Here is a 19,028-nt window from a genome sequence, read left to right as displayed (position 1 = left end):
TGTTGAATTGTTATAAATACGTTTTTACATTCATGCTATTTTTTTATTTAACATTTTATTTACACATTTGAATTCATTGTATATATTTTTTAAACATTTGGGGTCATAATATACAGACATAAGTGCTCAGACATAATATACAGTATATTATTTTCAGCCTCCACTATTACAGATGAATAACAATTACAGATGAATAACAATTACAGACGAATAACAATTACAGATGAATTACAATTACAGATTGAATAACAATTATAGATTGAATAACAATTACAGATGAATAACATTTACAGATGAATAACAATTATAGATGAATAATAATTACAGATTAATTACAATTACAGATGAATAACAATTACAGATGAATAACAATTACAGATTAATTACAATTACAGATGAATAACAATTACAGATTAATTACAATTACAGATTAATTACAATTACAGATGAATAACAATTACAGATTAATTACAATTACAGATGAATAATAATTACAGATTAATTACAATTACAGATGAATAACAATTACAGATGAATAACAATTACAGATTAATTACAATTACAGATGAATAACAATTACAGATTAATTACAATTACAGATGAATAACAATTACAGATGAATTACACCCCTCAGTATCTCTCAGCCCATCCCACCTATCTCCATACATCACCTTCTCTCCTGATTTCCATGTGCCATTTATGTTTCAACTGTACTGTCTTACATACATTTTGAATCTCTCTAATCGTATATTATCAACAAATTGTGATTTTTAAAAAATTACTATATTTTTTTGCTAAAAGTAATATTATATTGTTGATCGATTGACTATGGCTTTCCAGATCACCCAACAGTGCTATTTGTAGGATTTAATTTTACAACAATGTTTTAACTTTTTAGCCACTCCTGAACCTGTGACCTGAAACCAGCTACAATACCAAAATAGATAGATATCTGCACAGCTAAATCTGCTGACATGTTTGTATGCCCCATGTACTGTATATAACATTTGGTTGGTAGCAAGAATTTGGTATAATAATTTAAAATTTAAAAACTTGAATTGTTGAATCGATCATTGTTTTGTACGGTACCAGTCAAATGTTTGGACACACCTACTCATTCAAGGGTTTTTCTTTATTTTTACTATTTTCTACAATTTAGAATAAATAGTGATGACATCAAAACTATAAAATAACACATATGGAATCATGTAGTAACCAATTTTTTAAAAACAAATCTAAATATATTTTAGATTTTAGATTCTTCAAAGTAGCCACCCTTTGCCTTGATGACAGCTTTGCACACGCTTGGCATTCTCTCAATCAGCTTCACCTGGAATGCTTTTCCAACAGTCTTGAAGGATTCCCACATATGCTGAGCACTTGTTGGCTGCTTTTCCTTCACTCTGCAGTCCAACTCATCCCAAACCATCTCAATTGGGTTGAGGTCAGGTGATGCAGCACTCCATCACTCTCTATCTTGGTCAAATAGCCCTTACACAGCCTGGAGGTGTGTTGGGTCAATGTCCTTTTGAAAAACAAATGATAGTCCCACTAAGCGCAAACCAGATGGGATGGTGTATCACTGCATAATGCTGTGGTAGCCATGCTGGTTAAGTGTGCCTTGAATTCTAAATAGATCACTGACAGTTCACCAGCAAAGCACCCCGACACCATCACACCTCCTCCTCCATGCTTCACGATGGGAACCACAGATGCGGAGATCATCTGTTCACCTACTCTGCGTCTCACAAAGACACGGCGGTTGGAACCAAAAATGTCAAATTTGGACTCATCAGACCAAAGGACAGATTTCCACCGGTCTAATGTCCATTGCTCGTGTTTCTACCCAAGCAAGTCTCTTCTTATTATTGGTGTCCTTTAGTAGTGGTTTCTTTGCAGCAATTCCACCATGAAGGCCTGATTTACACAGTCTCCTCTGAACAGTTGATGTTGAGATGTGTCTGTTACTTTAATTTGGGCTGCATTCTGAGGTGCAGTTAACTCAAATGAACTTATCCTCTGCAGCAGAGGTAACTCTGGGTCTTCCTTTCCTGTGGCGGTCCTCATGAGAGCCAGTTTCATTATAGCGCTTGATGGTTTTTGCGACTGCATTTGAAGAAACTTTCAAAGTTCTTCAGAATTGACTGACCCTCACGTCTTAAATGAATGATGGACTGTTGTTTCTTTTTGCTTTTTTGAGCTGTTCATACCATAATATGGACTTGGTCTTTTACCAAATAGGGCTATCTTCTGTATACCATCCCTACCTTGTCACAACACAACTGATTGGCTCAAACGCATTAAGAAGGAAAGAAATTCCACAAATGTACTTTTAACGAGGCACACCTGTTAATTGAAATGCATTCCAGGTGACTACCTCATAAAGCTGGTTGAGAGAATGCCAAGAGTGTGCAAAGCTGTCATCAAGGCAAAGGGTGGCTACTATGAAGAATCTCAAATATAAAATATATTTTGATTCGTTTAACACTCTTTTTTGGTTACTACATGATTCCGTATGTGTTATTTCATAGTGTTGATGTCTTCACTATTATTATACAATGTAGAACATAAAAAAATGTATTAAAAAAACCTTGAATGTGTAAGTGTAAGTGTAAGTGTATCCAAATTCTTGACTGGTACTGTATATCAGTTCATAAACCAAAGTGCCATTGGATCGGAACATTGAAGATGTCTCCACAGCTTTTTTTATAACCTGTGTGGCACAACTGTCAGCATTTTTGTCCTCAAATGCAACTGGTTAAAAAAAAAAAATTGTTTATGCCAATACATTTTCGTGTGAATATGTATTGTACAAGACTCCATCTTTCAAAGTGGCAGAGCCTTTATGACATGAAATTCACTATAAAAAAAAAACCCATGAAAAGATGCTAACATCAAGCTATGCACGCCTCATTAGTCTGGAAATACCGCTCATGATGTGTATCATTAGATATACATTGTATGCAATATGGCAAATAAATTCCCAGATGTATTATGTCAACAACAACAAAAAAAACACAAAAAAAACCCTGTCCCCTGAATTGCATAACTTCCTCAACCTACAGGACATGGAAAATCCATTGCTATGTTGCCTCTTAGTGAACTTATTTATATCCCTTTGATGTAAAGATTACCCCAATAAATCCATATATCAGAATTGCCATTAAATTGCATTGAAACAAGAGTTGCCGAATATATCATGTGTGTACATATTTAATGTCAAATATACTACATGTTCAAGATGCAAGTACTAAAAACCTTTCTTGCGCACCCACTTATCCGCATATCCAATGAAACAAGTGCAATCGAAGAAAATTTTTTTCTGGCGTCCATTGCGCCTATCGAACGCTTTCAAATCCGTGAGGGCGAGTGAACGATGGGTAAATTAGGGAGGGGAAACGCGGAGAAAAAAAATGATACTAGAATCGGAACTCAAATCAAGACTAAATGGGCACCGAACCGAACTAAAAAAACGGTTTGAATGGAACGTTCACAAAACGCCCCTTCTTCCTTATATGGGCTTTCATTCCATCCAGGTTCCTTTTTTCCCCCCCATCTAAAGCCCCGCCTCTTGTAACTGACTGTCAATTCGCACCACTGTTGTTGCAGCCATTTTAATCTACACTTCAGTTGTAACTACACCGACTGATGCTTGCTTAGGACCGTAGGAAGGTAAGGTTTCATTTTTTTGTTTTCTTTTTTTGTTTGTTGATGTTTTGTATTTCTACGGTCGTTGTCGTGCTTCAACTAATGACATTTCCCTCAAAACATTTCAACTTCTCGTTGAACGTAGAGAAAGCGTAAGGAAACACCATAAATAGCATAGCAAACTGTGGCTGGCTAACTGGGGGAGAAGTGTGGTATAGTGGCCCGGTTGAAGACGCTAGCTAGCTTTGTGTGAAGTCGAATTTTACGTCGTATTACTGAGGTTTTATTTGAAAATAAATGTGATTTTCATTGTTTTTTAACTCAATGTAATCCCCTTTTTGTTTTCTTAGTAAGATTATTTGGTCATATTTCAATTGAATCTAAAACCACACTATCTAGCTTTGATATGGGACTAAACAAAAATGTTTATACCCACTCAAGAAAGGGGGGAAAAGGCACCTGACATGAGAAATTAGGATTAATACATTTTTGGGTGAAAAAAAAAAAATTTGAGAAAAAATTATTGGCTCTCTGAATTTGTTCCTCCCTACCACAAGGGGCACTACCAGTGTTTGGGTCATTAATGTAAACTCACCCCATTCCGTACAAATGTGCGCAACCGCAACATTCAAACAAGGCTACAAAGAGAACTGTAGCGACTGTGTTGACTTTAAAATCGGGGGCGTGAACTATGTTTCTAGTCAAGCGTTGATGGACATGGTAACGGACCTATAGTATTGGAGAAAAGTTGAGAAAACTGACCCTCCGTTACATCTTGACGTGTCATGTCGTTAGGTACAGCACGCATAAAGCAACTATTTCTGTCTTACAATCTCTCTCCACCAGGTGTAGCACTTCTATCATCCTTTATAAAGGGGGGGATACCTAGTAATTTTTTTCGTCATCATTGCATGCGATCATCATTCTCAAAGCCGCTGTTTACTTCTAAGATCACTTTAGCACGGCCCTAAAAACCTGATTCAAATTCGACACAAACCTTCAGGTATGTAATGACACATTATATAAACTCTTTATAGTGTTTTATTTACATTTTAGAGGTGATAAGTTGGACAGATCGCATGGGGGGGAAAAAGCAATTTTCCCACACGACATCTCTCCTTCTCATTATCACGCATTAGTTTCACTTCCCCCACCCACCATTTTTTTTTAAATGACCTGACGGGTCTCATTGCCTGCTTGAATTATGCAGAAACGGGCAGCGTTTAGGTAATATCATTTGGAAAGGGGAGAAATTGTGCTTTACAATGGAATTGACATTACAGTTGATCTGGAAGTATTACATTTTTGGGGCGCTAAAATAAGGGCAATTGTACGGACCAAGGCGATGTACGAGTTTACGTTAGTTGTAATATAGATGACTTGTTACTTGTTCTAAGAACAGTAGGCTAATGTGTTAGGTTTTAAATTAGGCTTTAAACCTATGTAAAACGCTACAAACTACACACACCACTAATGCTAGCTAACTCCGTTCCGTACACATTTGGGCAACCGCGCCATTCAAACGAGGCTGCAATGAAAACTAATGGGACTGTAGCAACTGTGTTGGCATCAAAAACCGGGGTGTCAACTAAGTTTCTATTCAGCGTTAAGTGACATTTGAATGGACCAATAGTATTGGAGAAAAGTTGGGGGGGGGGGGGGGGGGGGAGAGACCCCTCTGACGCTGTACAGGGGGGGGGGAGACCCCTCTGACGCTGTACGTTAAAGTGTGGGGGAGACCGGTTTGACGCTGTACGTTAAAGTGTGACGACGTGTTATGCAACTCATTCTGTGCCGTACAGAATTTCCACCAGGCGCCGATTTAAAAAAAATAATAATAATTTAAGACAAGAAATGATCAATGGTGAGTGTAAAGTTAATTACTCGTGAGTTCATCAATAGTTAATTCAATCGATTGTTAATTTTCTTTGCGTCATCACTGCGAGCCATCACGACTCTCAAAAGCCGCGACAGCCGCAGAACTGAGAAATTAAGCGGCGTCCTAAAAACCCTATTAAAGTTAGACACGAAACCTTCAAATAGGTATGTAATGAGACATTATATAAATTCTTTAGTGTTTTATTTACATTTTAGAGGTGATAAGTTCGACAAATCGGGTGAAAAATCCGCTTCCCCACACATATATCCACCCCCCTTTCACTATCGCTCAAGTAGCTTTCTCTTCCCTGTCCGCCATTTTGAGAGAAAAAAACGTCAGAGCTCCATTGCCCCGCCTTCAATCATGCAGAGACTGGCAGCCTGAAGGTCTCGTCATTGATTTTGCTGGAAAGGGAAGAAATTGTGCTTTACAATAGTATTCATATTACAGTTGACCTTGAGGTATGGAACAGAGAGATGTACAAAAGTTTGTTAGCTACACAAAAAAGGAAAAAATAATACTTTTTCTTAACTGACTTGCCTAGTTAAATAAAGGTAAAATAAAAATTTAAAGTGAAAAAATACGATTTATAATTCAATAATATGTGAACGACCGGCTCGATTCAGTCTTGTGTAGCAAAATTTTGATATATATTTTTTACCTTGGATAAAAGTAGAGACTCCGAGCTAGAAAATTGTATATCATACACAACAGTTGAAGAACAATGGGGAAGTAATTCTGCTTTGAAAGTTGCTGAACTTGTAGCCTAACTGGCTAACGTTGGCTAGCTACTTCCAGACACAAATGAGAGAACAGCTCTCTCTGACCATTTTACTTGCCCTAGCTGAGCTGGTTAGGCTGTTTTTCTATGTTATCCAGAGTGTTGGTGAATGTGCTGCTGGCCACAATTTAATGACGCTTTTTTTTTTGCCAACGTTTACTGACACCGGCCATATTCAACGGATGTTGAGCGTTCATAAACCCATAACCTTTTCTGCGCTCTGGCACACTCAGGCGAGAGGGCTCTGAAATCAGAGTAGATTTACCAGATACGTCTGTCGACAGTTGTTGCAGTGGCATCAAACAGTCTATTGATCTAGTTACTTGCATAGTGGAGTCTTTTGTTTAGACATGTAGCTAGCAGCTAAACAATTAACCATAACACCATCTCATGTTACTACCTTGCATGCATCTGTAGGTAGCTAACCAACCAGGTTCAATGTTAGCTAGCTAACATTAGGATTGAACTAGCAATGCAAAGGGCTCTGAGATACGAATAATATTACTACACAGATCATACACGTAACGTTAGCTAGCTAACCAGCCAGATAACGTTAGCTAGCTAACCAGCCAGATAACGTTAGCTAGCTAACCAGCCAGATAACGTTAGCTAGCTAACCAGCCAGATAACCTTAGCTAGCTAACCAGCCAGATAACCTTAGCTAGCTAACCAGCCAGATAACCTTAGCTAGCTAACCAGCCAGATAACCTTAGCTAGCTAACCAGCCAGATAACCTTAGCTAGCTAACCAGCCAGATAACCTTAGCTAGCCAGCCAGCCAGATAACCTTAGCTAGCCAGCCAGCCAGATAACCTTAGCTAGCTAACATTAGTCTATAACTAGCAATGCAAATGGCTCTGAGACACTAATAATATTACTACACAGTTCATACATGTAACGTTAGCTAGCTAACCAGCCAGATAACCTTAGCTAGCTAACAGTACACTTTAACTTGAAATGAAAATGACTTTCTGATGGCAGAAAGTAGCCTAGTGGTTAGACTGTAGAGGCGGCAGGGTAGCCTAGTGGTTAGAGCTAACCAGCCAGATAACCTTAGCTAGCCAACCAGCCGGAAGGTTGCAAGTTCAAACCCCCGAGCTGACAAGGTACAAATCTGTCGTTTTGCCCCTGAACAGGTAGTTAACCCACTGTTCCTAGGCCGTCATTGAAAATAAGAATTTGTTCTTAACTGACTTGCCTAGTTAAATAAAGTTTAAATAAATAAAATTAGAAACGTGTAATATCTGAATGTCGCTAGCTAGACTCTATTACATGGATGGTGCTTCTCCCTCTGCCACGGATGCCATGGTTGCCCTTAGTTTGAAGATGTAATGCGGAGACAGCTATTTTATACAACAGTCTTTTCAAAGCAAAGCATTTTCTCCATCGCCTTAGCTTCACACTCTAGCTCTATTGATTTCAAAACTCGGTCCTCCAGAAAGTGGAGAACAACAGTTGTGCATTTCTACTACGTGATGTCGTTCAAAATAGCTACGCTCGAAAGGATTACCTTCACAGGGCCTCCCGAGTAGCGCAGTGGTCTAAGACACTGCATCTCTGTGCCACTAGAGATCCTGGTTCGAGTCCAGGCTCTGCCGCGACCGGGAGACCCATGGTGCGGCGCACAATTGGCCCAGCATCGTTAGGGGAGGCTTTGGCCGGGATGTCTTTGTCCCATCGCATTATAGCGATGGGACTTGCATAGTGTTTAGACATGTAGCTAGCAGCTAAACAATGAACCATAATACCAACTCATGTTAATAGGGTGGCGGGCCGGGCCTATGCACGCTGACACGGTCGCCGGGTGTATAGTGTTTCCTCCAACACATTGATGAGCATTGTGTCAAGAAGCTTGGCTGGGTTGTGTTTCGGGAAGACGCACGCCTCTCTACCTTCGCTTCTCCCGAGTCCGTACAAGAGTTGCAGCGATGGGACAAGACTAACTAACTACTACTTAGATACTAAGAAATTGGGGAGGAAAAGGGATTTTTTTTTATTTAAAGGACCTACACATACTGAACAGCTCATATTATAGACAGACTCGTGCCACATGGCAGACCAATCTGAACTCATCTGTCGGCATGTCCAGCCCACTCATTATCTCAGCCAATTATTAGCGGGAAGGTTGCTCTCGCTTTTTCCAATGCTTAACCAACTAGGCTCATAATTGAACTATTGTATTCGTATTTACAGATGGCATAAACGTTTGTTATTAAGGCACATGAAAATTCACATGTTCCAGAAGGCATTTCTGCAACAACAAAAAATGCATTCTGAAAAACAATACAAAAAGTACGCTCAAATGGCGCAGTCACGCGCGACATACGCATAGTTTCCTGAAACGAGTCACGTATGCCTTGGCAAATATTTTTACACTTGCTAGTGTACCCTACAACAATATCGAATGTGTTCGCACCCATATCAACAAAAAAATACAATGTCCGAATGTTTGCTGATAGAGAAAAAGCACATGGGTAGAAGGTGTTTTTACAGTCACAACCACCACTAGGCTACCTGGCAGCAGCGTTGGACTAGTTCAAATCCCTGAGCTGACAAGGTAAAAATCTGTCGTTCTGCCCCTGAACAAGGCAGTTAACCCACTGTTCCAAGGCCGTCATTGAAAATAAGAATTTGTTCTTAACCTCTCTGGTACAAGTGGGACACTAGCGTCCCACCTCGACAACAGCCAGTGAAATTGCATGGCGCCAAATTCAAAACAACAGAAATCCCATAATTAAAATTCCTTAAGTATTATCCACCATTTTAAAGATACACTTCTTGTAAATCCAACCACAGTGTCCAATTTCAAAAAGGCTTTACTGCGAAAGCACACCATGCAATTGTTAGGTCAGTACCTAGTCACAGAAAAACACAGCCATTTTTCCAGCCAAAGAAAGGAGTCACAAAAAGCAGAAATAGATCAAATTAATCACTAACCTTTGATCTTCATCAGATGGCACTCATAGGACTTCATGTTACACAATACATGTATGTTTTGTTCTATAAAGTTCATATTTATATCCAAAAATCTGTTTACCATTGGCGCGTAATGGTCAGAAATGCATTGTCTCAAACAAACATCCGGTGACAGTGCAGAGAGCCGCATCAAATAACAGAAATACTCATCATACCGCTGAGTCAGACTTCAAAAATGCTTTACGGCGAAAGCACATTGCGATTATGTTAGGTCAGCTCCTAGCCACAGAAACCCATACAGCCATTTGTGACACCTCTCACAATGAGAGTTGTCACAAAAGTCAGAAATAGCATTAAAATGAATCACTTACCTTTGATTTTCATCTGGTGGCTCATCCCATGTTAGACAATAAATGTTTTGTTTGATAATGTCCCTCTTTATGATCAAAAACCTTTCTTTTTTTTTTCGCGCATTTTGTCCAGTAATCGCGAATGCAGAAGGCGCGTTCCAGAGGAAAGGTTTTAAAGTACAATAAAAGTTAGTAGAAACATGCCAAACGATGTTTAAAATCAATGTTGTTTTTGTCATAAATAATCAATAATATTTCAACCGGACAAAAGCTTCGTCAATAGGAAAGGAGAAACGAGAAAGGCGCGTTCCCGATCAGACGCATGGCTGATGAATGGAAATTTCCACTGGCCACTGATTGAAAGTGCTGTAGCTCCCTTATTTTTCAGAGTAAAAGCCTGAAACAATGCCTAAAGACTGGTCACATGTTGAGGAAGCCATAGAGCTCGTGAACTGGGTCCTAAGTCTTTGTATGGTGGATAGGCTTTCACTGGAAAAACAGCCTTTCAAAATAATAGTACTTCCTGGTTGGATTTTCCTCTGGTTTTTGCCCGCCATATCAGTACTGTTATACTCACAGACATTATTTTAACAGTTTTGGAAACTTTAGTGTTCTATCAAAATCTACTAATTATATGCATATCTTATCTTCTGGGCCTGAGTAGCAGGCAGTTTAATTTGGGCATGCTTTTCATCCAAAATTCTGAATCCTGCCACCTTCCTAGTGAAGTTAACTGACTTGCCTAGTTAAATAAAACAAGGAGTCGCTAGAGCCAAGTAAAGCCTCCCCTAACCCAGACGACGCCGGGCCAATTGTGCGCTGCCTTATGGGACTCCCGGTCACAGCCGGTTGTGACACAGCCTGTGATCGATCCCGAGACTGTAGTGACGCCTCAAGCACCTGCGATGCAGTGCCTTAGACCGCTGCGCCACTCGGGAGGCCCCTTGCTAACTTCTTTAACAGATTTATAACACTGGTGCATTTTTCTTAGAGCAGTTTATATTGATGGATGTCGAGTTCATTCTTTTGTGAAACACTTTGTCAACGCTAACTCCTAACCCTAAACCCCAACCCCTAACCCCAACCCCTAACCCTAACCCTAACCCCAACCCCTAACCCCTAACCCCTAACCCCTAACCCTAACCCCTAACCCCAACCCCTAACCCCTAACCCTGACCCTAACAAAGCATCCAAGAGCGTCCCTCCACTGATTGATTAGTTATCGCGATTTAAATAAAGAACTTTCTCAGCTCTGGTTGTAAAATATCTTGTCAGTAATGCTGAAAATCGCACAATGTCTCTTATCCCCTACCGATTTCAGTCGCTCAAAGTGTAAGGCTATACAATATGAATCAAGTGACAGCAGTGCATGCTTCGCTGTAAATCACAAGAATCAACAAAGCGTAACCATTTTTGATTTGTGAAACTTCATAATTTTTGTATGTCCTTTGTGGAGAGTCAGTACAGTAGCGCCCCCTCTGGTAGGGGGGATCAAGGTCTGACAGGCAATCGACTTCAGATTAAGCAAAACCCATGTTGCTTGTCCAAAGTCATCACTTTGCCCCAATTTAGGCTACTTAATTAGAGGTCGACCGATTTATGATTTTGCAACCCCCGAAAAATCATAATCGATTATTGGAGGACCAAAAAAAGCCTATACCGATTTAATCGGCCGATTAACAATTAAAAAAAAATAATAATAATAAAAAATAAAAAATAAATTCTAATAATAATTTTAAAGTATTTTGTTTGTAATAACGACAATTACAACAATACTGAATGAACACTTATTTTAAATTAATATAATACATCAATAAAATCAATTTAGCCTCAAGTAAATAATGAAACGTGTTCAATTTGGTTTAAATAATGCAAAAACAAAGTGTTGGAGAAGAAAGTAAAAGTGCAATATGTGCCATGTAAGAAAGCTAACGTTTAAGTTCCTTGCTCAGAACATGAGAACATATGAAAGCTGGTGGTTCCTTTTAACATGAGTCTTCAATATTCCCAGGTAAGACGTTTTAGGTTGTAGTTATTATAGGACTATTTCTCTCTATACCATTTGTATTTTATTAACCTTTGACTATTATATGTTCTTATAGGTACTTTAGTATTGCCTGTGTAACAGTATGGCTTCCGTCCCTCTCCTCGCTCCTACCTGGGCTCGAACTAGGAACACAACGACAACAGCCACCCTCGAAACAGCGTTACCCATGCAGAGCAAGGGGAACAACCACTCCATGTCTCATAGCGTTTCAAACGTCACTCGCTCTTAGCGCGCACCCCGCTAACTAGCTAGCCATTTCACTTTGGTTACACCAGCCTCATCTCAGGAGTTGATAGGCTTGGAGTCATAAACAGCGCAATGCTTGACGCACAACGAAGAGCTGCTGGCAAAACGCACGAAAGTGCTGTTTCAATGAATGCTTACGAGCCTGCTGCTGCCTACCATCGCTCAGTCAGACTGCTCTATCGAGCAACGATATGCACCGCATCGATTATATGCAATGCAGGACACGCTAGATAAAAACTAGTAATATCATCAACCATGTGTAGTTAACTAGTGATTATGATTGATTGTTTTTTATAAGATAAGTTTAATGCTAGCTAGCAGCTTACCTTGGCTTACTGCATTTGCGTAACAGGCAGTCGGTCTCCTCGTGGAGTGCAACGAGAGGCAGGTTGTTATAGCGTTGGACTAGTTAACTGTAAGGTTGCAAGATTGGATCCCCCGAGCTGACAAGGTGAAAATCTGTCGTTCTGACCTTGAACGAGGCAGTTAACCCACCGTTCCCAGGCCGTCATTGAAAATAAGAATGTGTTCTTAACTGACTTGCCTAGTTAAATAAAGGTGTAAATACATTTTTTAAACATTGGCCAAATCGGTGTCCAAAAATACTTGAAATCTGCCCTAATTAATTAGTTAATTAATTAATCTGTCGACCTCTACTCTCTATCAAAAATAACTGTTAAGCAACACGGCAGTTCTTCACCTAGCCAAATATATTGGATAATACGAGACTTCCTCATTTCTGAAAACACACTAATTGAAACAAATGTTATGGTAGCTTGCAAAAGAGTAAGTGCGGTTGCTAACTAACTAACTGTAAATACATTTTAGTGCTAACTTGGCTGTGTGGTGAAACAATTCACTTATTTACAGCTAGTTAGCTACTGCACCACTCTTAACAAGCGAACATAATGCAGACACCAAAATTGACATCTCCGTTAATGTTTAGTCTACTTTTTTTACTTTTGTGATGTGACGTCTCCAAGCTTATTGCCAAGACGTTTGTGCAAGATGCAGTCCACGTTGCTGCAACGTATGCATCTGAATTTAGAGGTCTAAATCAGAGTTCCACCCCCATAGAATTGACCCCAATGGGGACCCTTACCGTCCGTTACAACAGTAACTAAGCATGCAATGTTTTTATTTTATTTTTTTAGTTTGTCTTGTTTTATTTGTTGGAAACTGCTACTCTTTTCATTCTCTCAACAGGGTGAAGAGAAAGACTGACTTCAGGAGCTCTCAATGGTTTCACCTGAAGGCAGATGTCATGAATTACACAGAACCGGTTGTGGAGAAGGCCGTCAACTCCTGGTCCAGAATAGCCTCAGCGGGACAGACTGTCCTTTTCGAGGCGTTACAGATCCTCAACCCTATGTCGAAAGATCTTTCAGACACCGAGGAACTGGTATCCTTTGTGCAGGGACTTAAGGAAGAGGGCCATAAGCCCAAAGTGCTACGGAGCAAAGATGTGTACGGTTACAGGTCATGTACAGCGAAAACCCTCCCGGAAGACACGTGCTCTATGGACGTAGCCAGCAAGGGTCCAAGGCCAGGCAAGAAGAGGGGACGGAAGAGTAAGAAGAAAAAGAAAAGAAAGGAGTGTAACAATTACGCATCGTGGAGTAGTGCATCAGAATCTCACAAGAGATCTGTCTTTTCCAGACCTCCGATTCTGACTATGCATCCTGCCCAGGTGCAGCAGCAGTACCTGAAACTAACGAACGTTACAGGTTTAACGAGAGGTCACGCTGCGAGAATGCAGATTCACTCTCAACCTCCAACACTTTCGGGAATACCGGTACTGCCGTCGCCGAACACGGGTAGAACACCCAAAGCTGTGGCCATGGTTGGTCAAAGGTACCATGCCTCCTGTCCGGAATGGAACAGAGCCCTTATCGGCGATTCTGCCCCCGTGATCTATGGGAACGGCCGAGGAGTTTACAACTACAAGACTGATGTGTCAAACCACAGACGGTCCTGGACGGATGACCAATCTCTGTGGATGATGAACCGTCAGGAGGAGTGTCGGCTGGACGGGAACAGTTTGAGGTGGAAGGTGATCAAAGTGGACGATTGCGTCACGGTTGAGGAACTGAGAAGGAAGGCCCAGAGGATCTTACAGGTGAACCTGTCCCCTGTGATACAGATACGCCCGCTGTATGAAACTCTAGCTGAATACCAGCGTGAACGATATCTCCAGTAACTTCTTGGTTTAGCCTAGGGTCCATTTTGCAACGAGGCTTAGCGAAGTCCACAGAGGTCTTTCTTTACTGTTGAAGCCAGAGGGAAAAAAAACATCAGGACGGCGTCATCTGACTGACGACAGTAAAGTACGTTCCTTGAGCAGAGGGGATGATGTCACGACTACCGCGTCAACAAGACTGAAGGGCCTAACGTCGATCAGAAGTTATACACGGTGCTGATTTCAGACACTCAAGCATAGACATTACTGGTCAGAATGTAAATTTGTATTTTTTTGTTTTGTTTTAACCAGCTTCTGTTTTGTACACTTCTGTTTTGTACACTTCTGTTTTGTACACTTGAGGATGGACTGATAGACTTGGTAAGCAGTGTCACGGCACACTGTAGGATACATTTTTGGTTTGTTGCAATAATTTTTTTAGGTACAGTCTACATGACAATTTTTAAAACAATTTGGTCCCCTGAAATTGTTGTAAATGGGCACCCTTGTTTTCAGGGTTATTGTTTTACAGCTTGATTTTTAGGTCTTCCTGTGTTTGGCCTACTGAGCCATTTATCCCTTTAATCTACTTTTGTGTTTCCTCTTTTCTAGAGTTTGAACTTTCGGGAGCCTCTAAATGTTTGCTGAATGTAAAGCACTCAGATCGTAACAACTCCATTTGCAGGGCAGAGTTAAATTGGCCTTGTTCTTTTCAGTAAACCTAACCCTTTTTGTAGTGACTGATTTTTATTTTCTCTGAGTAAAGAATTTGAAACCACCCTATTCTTGTATTATTATTTTTTTTTAAACCTTGATTTTGCCAAACTTTCCAGCAAACCGATATTAACTTTGACTCTGTCGTAGATCTGGTGCAAACTGCCCATCGGTACTAACTGGTAAATCGGTGAAAGTGCACAGTAAACTAAAGCTGTCCGTTTTGTGTAGAAGTTGCCACGGTGTTTTGTGATCTTTCATTAGTTCAGTTGACTGGTTTCTGATGCGCTCCTTCAATGGTTACTTTAAGTTAGACACGTTGTATTGTAGTGGCACAGTCAATCAAGGGTACTTCACAGGGACTGTTATCGGCCACGTCCCAAACAGCACCATGTTCCCTTTACACTAGTATAGGGAATAGGGTCCCAATTTGAGACTCGCCCTTCATGTTGGTTTAACCTCTCTTACTGTATTTTTTTTTTTTTTTTTTTTTGTGCCAAACATGTCGTTGGTGCTCTCTGTTAGGCCACATGATACGATTCACTGTTCTGATTGGATAGCTGCCTCTTCATCCCGCCTCAACTCTGGATTTAATTGGTGCATTGTTTTTTTGTTGCCAATTTCACCATCCCAGAAGTTGCAAACATTTTAGGCCAAAACTACAGTCTAATTAATTAAGGAACTGGTTAAGTTGAATGATTTGTCAGGTTTATTGTAAGTGAAGAGTTTTTTTTTGTTCAAATTGCTTGAATCGTCATGTTGTAGCCCAAAATCAGGGCCTTTTTAAATGGATAATTTGTTGCCATATGCTGAAAATACCATAAATATGACTGAATGGTTGTGTTCAAGCCAGGGACCAACCAGTCGTTGTGATTGCCGAAGGGGAAGTTAATAAGAGCAGATTGGTATGGCTGTAACGTGTCTTTTCACCCCGTTTATTATTCATCTTTATTTCATTGTACCGGTATGAAATAAAATCACGAGGTGAGCATGGCTGTCTCTTTATAAAGCCTAGTTTATGCAACGCAAAAACACAATTAGTTACTTAAAATGGCATTACCTGAGTTTGCAGGGCTCCACATGTTTGCCGAAGGACCCAGAATGGCCATTTTGCGTAAGGTATGCATTAGGATAAAGTCTAGAGTCCCCTGGTCACATGATAGTGATCAATTTATGCAGGTTCTCAACTATTTATTTTGTATCCTAACAGATGTGTCCATTTCTTGCAGTTTTGATTTTTTTTTTGAGTCTTATTGGATAATTTTCAGAAATTGTTTAATAAAATATCTTCAAGGACTAATTTAATTTTCCGGGAGGTTTTTGAATTGGGGGGGGGAGAATCTAATTGCAACAAAACGCTATGTTCTGAGATTCCCTTAAAGCTACAATGTCAATTTCAGGTAAAACTCAAGACAAGTCTCCTAATGGAAAATGCCTAGACATGTCAGTTGTTTCAAAAACAGTGCTCTGTTATTACGGCTCAACGAGACAATTGTTTACACTGCCCTGCTTGGAAGGGCGGCAAGTGTCGTGGGCAACCTCCCAGGGGTAGCGGTCGAGACAAGTTTACAACTTTACATTACAGGGTCAAGCTGAGAGTATTTTCTCAACAGGCAATCTCTCTCTTAGTGGGAAATGGCTATTTTCAGACTATACATTTGAGTTAAATATCAAATAATTATAATAATTGAACTGTGTTTTATTTAGTTAGCCCAGTACAATGGAACCAATGAACTAGGCTTTGTCCCAAAACTAAATCAACCACCGTGCCTTCTGTGTTTTGATCTAGGTCTACTTAGCAGTCTAACACAACTGGTGAAACCAAGCCTAACTGGACCCTGGCAGGCTTGGAGCTATAGGCTGTTAAGGCCTTGGGGGCAAATGGTGGAAATTGGCAGTGTTTACTGAGAGGGAACTGCCAAGAATATGCAGTGGTTACGGGCCATCCTCCATTTTCTCATTTAGGTGTGTGTGTGACCCAAACGGTACCCTATTTCCTAGGTAGGGCCCTACTTTAGACCGGGGCCCTATTCCCTAGGTAGGGCCCTATTCCCTAGGTAGTGCCCTACTTTAGACCGGGGCCCTATTCCCTAGGTAGGGCCCTACTTTAGACCGGGGCCCTATTCCCTAGGTAGTGCACCACCTTAGACCGGGGCCCTATTCCCTAGGTAGTGCACCACTTTAGACCGGGGCCCTATTCCCTAGGTAGTGCACCACTTTAGACCGGGGCCCTATTCCCTAGGTAGTGCCCTAGTTTAGACCGGGGCCCTATTCCCTAGGTAGGGCCCTACTTTAGACCGGGGCCCTGTTCCCTAGGTAGTGCACAACTTTAGACCGGGGCCCTGTTCCCTAGGTAGTGCACTACTTTAGACCGGGGCCCTATTCCCTAGGTAGTGCACTACTTTAGACCGGGGCCCTATTCCCTAGGTAGTGCACTACTCTAGACCGGGACCCTATTCCCTACGTAGGGCCCTACTTTAGACCAGGGCCCTGTTCCCTAGGTAGGGCCCTACTTTAGACCGGGGCCCTGTTCCCTAGGTAGTGCACTACTTTAGACCGGGGCCCTGTTCCCTAGGTAGTGCACTACTTTAGACCGGGGCCCTATTCCCTAGGTAGTGCCCTAGTTTAGACCGGGGCCCTATTCCCTAGGTAGGGCCCTACTTTAGACCGGGGCCCTATTCCCTAGGTAGGGCCCTACTTTAGACCGGGGCCCTGTTCCCTAGGTAGTGCACTACTTTAGACCGGGGCCCTATTCCCTAGGTAGTGCCCGTTATTAGACCGGGGCCCTATTCCCTAGGTAGTGCCCTACTTTAGACCGGGGCCCTATTCCCTAGGTAGTGCCCTTGTTAGGACCGGGGCCCTATTCCCTAGGTAGTGCCCTTGTTAGGACCGGGGCCCTATTCCCTAGGTAGTGCTCTACTTTAGACCGGGGCCCTATTCCCTAGGTAGTGCCCTTGTTTAGACCGGGGCCCTATTCCCTAGGTAGTGCACTAAAGAGACCGGGGCCCTGTTCCCTAGGTAGGGCCCTACTTTAGACTGGGGCCCTGTTCCCTAGGTAGGGCCCTACTTTAGACCGGGGCCCTGTTCCCTAGGTAGGGCCCTACTTTAGACCGGGGCCTTATTCCCTAGGTAGGGCCCTACTTTAGACCGGGGCCTTATTCCCTAGGTAGGGCCCTACTTTAGACCGGGGCCCTATTCCCTAGGTAGTGCCCTAGTTTAGTCCGGGGCCCTATTCCCTAGGTAGTGCCCTACTTTAGACCGGGGCCCTATTTCCTAGGTAGGGCCCTACTTTAGACCGAGGCCCTATTCCCTAGGTAGCGCCCTACTTTAGACCGGGCCCCTATTCCCTAGGTAGCGCCCTACTTTAGACCGGCCCCTATTCCCTAAGTAGTGCCCTACTTTAGACCGGGCCCCTATTCCCTAGGTAGGGCCCTACTTTAGATGGGGCCCTATTCCCTAGGTAGTGCCCTTGTTTAGACCGGGGCTCTATTCCCTAGGTAGTGCACTACTTTAGACCGGGGCCCTGTTCCCTAGGTAGTGCACTACTTTAGATCGGGGCCCTATTCCATAGGTAGGGCCCTACTTTAGACCGGGGCCCTATTCCCTAGGTAGTGCCCTACTTTATACCGAGGCCCTATTCCTTACGTAGTGCCTTACTTTAGACCGGGGCCCTATTCCCTAGGTAGTGCCCTTGTTTAGACCGGGGCTCTATTCCCTAGGTAGTGCACTACTTTAGACCGGGGCCCTGTTCCCTAGGTAGGGCCCTACTTTAGACTGGGGCCCTATTCCCTAGGTAGTGCCCTACTTTAGACCGGGGCCCTATTCCCTAGGTAGTGCCCTTGTTAGGACCGGGGCCCTATTCCCTAGGTAGTGCCCTTGTTTAGACCGGGGCCCTATTCCCTAGGTAGGGCCCTACTTTAGACCGGGGCCCTGTTCCCTAGGTAGGGCCCTACTTTAGACCGGGGCCCTGTTCCCTAGGTAGGGCCCTACTTTAGACCGGGGCCCTGTTCCCTAGGTAGGGCCCTACTTTAGACCGGGGCCCTATTTCCTAGGTAGGGCCCTACTTTAGACCGGGGCCCTATTCCCTAGGTAGTGCCCTTGTTTAGACCGGGGCCTTATTCCCTAGGTAGTGCCCGTTTTTAGACCGGGGCCCTATTCCCTAGGTAGTGCACTAATTTAGACCGGGGCCCTGTTCCCTACGTAGGGCCCTACTTTAGACCGGGGCCCTATTTCCTAGTTAGTGCACCACTTTAGGCCGGGGCCCTATTC

General features: G+C 42.2%; 1 protein-coding gene across 1 annotated transcript; it reads left to right on the top strand.

Moving 5' to 3' along the window:
- The first annotated feature begins 3,530 nt into the window (after positions 1-3,530).
- On the top strand, positions 3,531-16,064 carry si:dkeyp-87e7.4. Its single transcript, XM_021610805.2, has 2 exons — positions 3,531-3,672; positions 13,073-16,064. Exon 2 carries the CDS (start codon positions 13,131-13,133, stop codon positions 14,064-14,066), a length of 936 nt encoding a protein of 311 aa, XP_021466480.2. The 5' UTR covers positions 3,531-3,672; positions 13,073-13,130; the 3' UTR covers positions 14,067-16,064.
- Positions 16,065-19,028: the final 2,964 nt, after the last annotated feature.

This window comes from Oncorhynchus mykiss, chromosome 7 (genome assembly GCF_013265735.2).
Source record: "Oncorhynchus mykiss isolate Arlee chromosome 7, USDA_OmykA_1.1, whole genome shotgun sequence".
Taxonomy (NCBI): domain Eukaryota; kingdom Metazoa; phylum Chordata; class Actinopteri; order Salmoniformes; family Salmonidae; genus Oncorhynchus; species Oncorhynchus mykiss.
This window is presented reverse-complemented; position numbering and strand designations above follow the sequence as displayed.

What these genes read in the sequence shown, in the direction of transcription:
- si:dkeyp-87e7.4 (XM_021610805.2), top strand. Translation starts at nt 13,131, where the DNA reads ATGAATTACACAGAACCGGTTGTGGAGAAGGCCGTCAACTCCTGGTCC.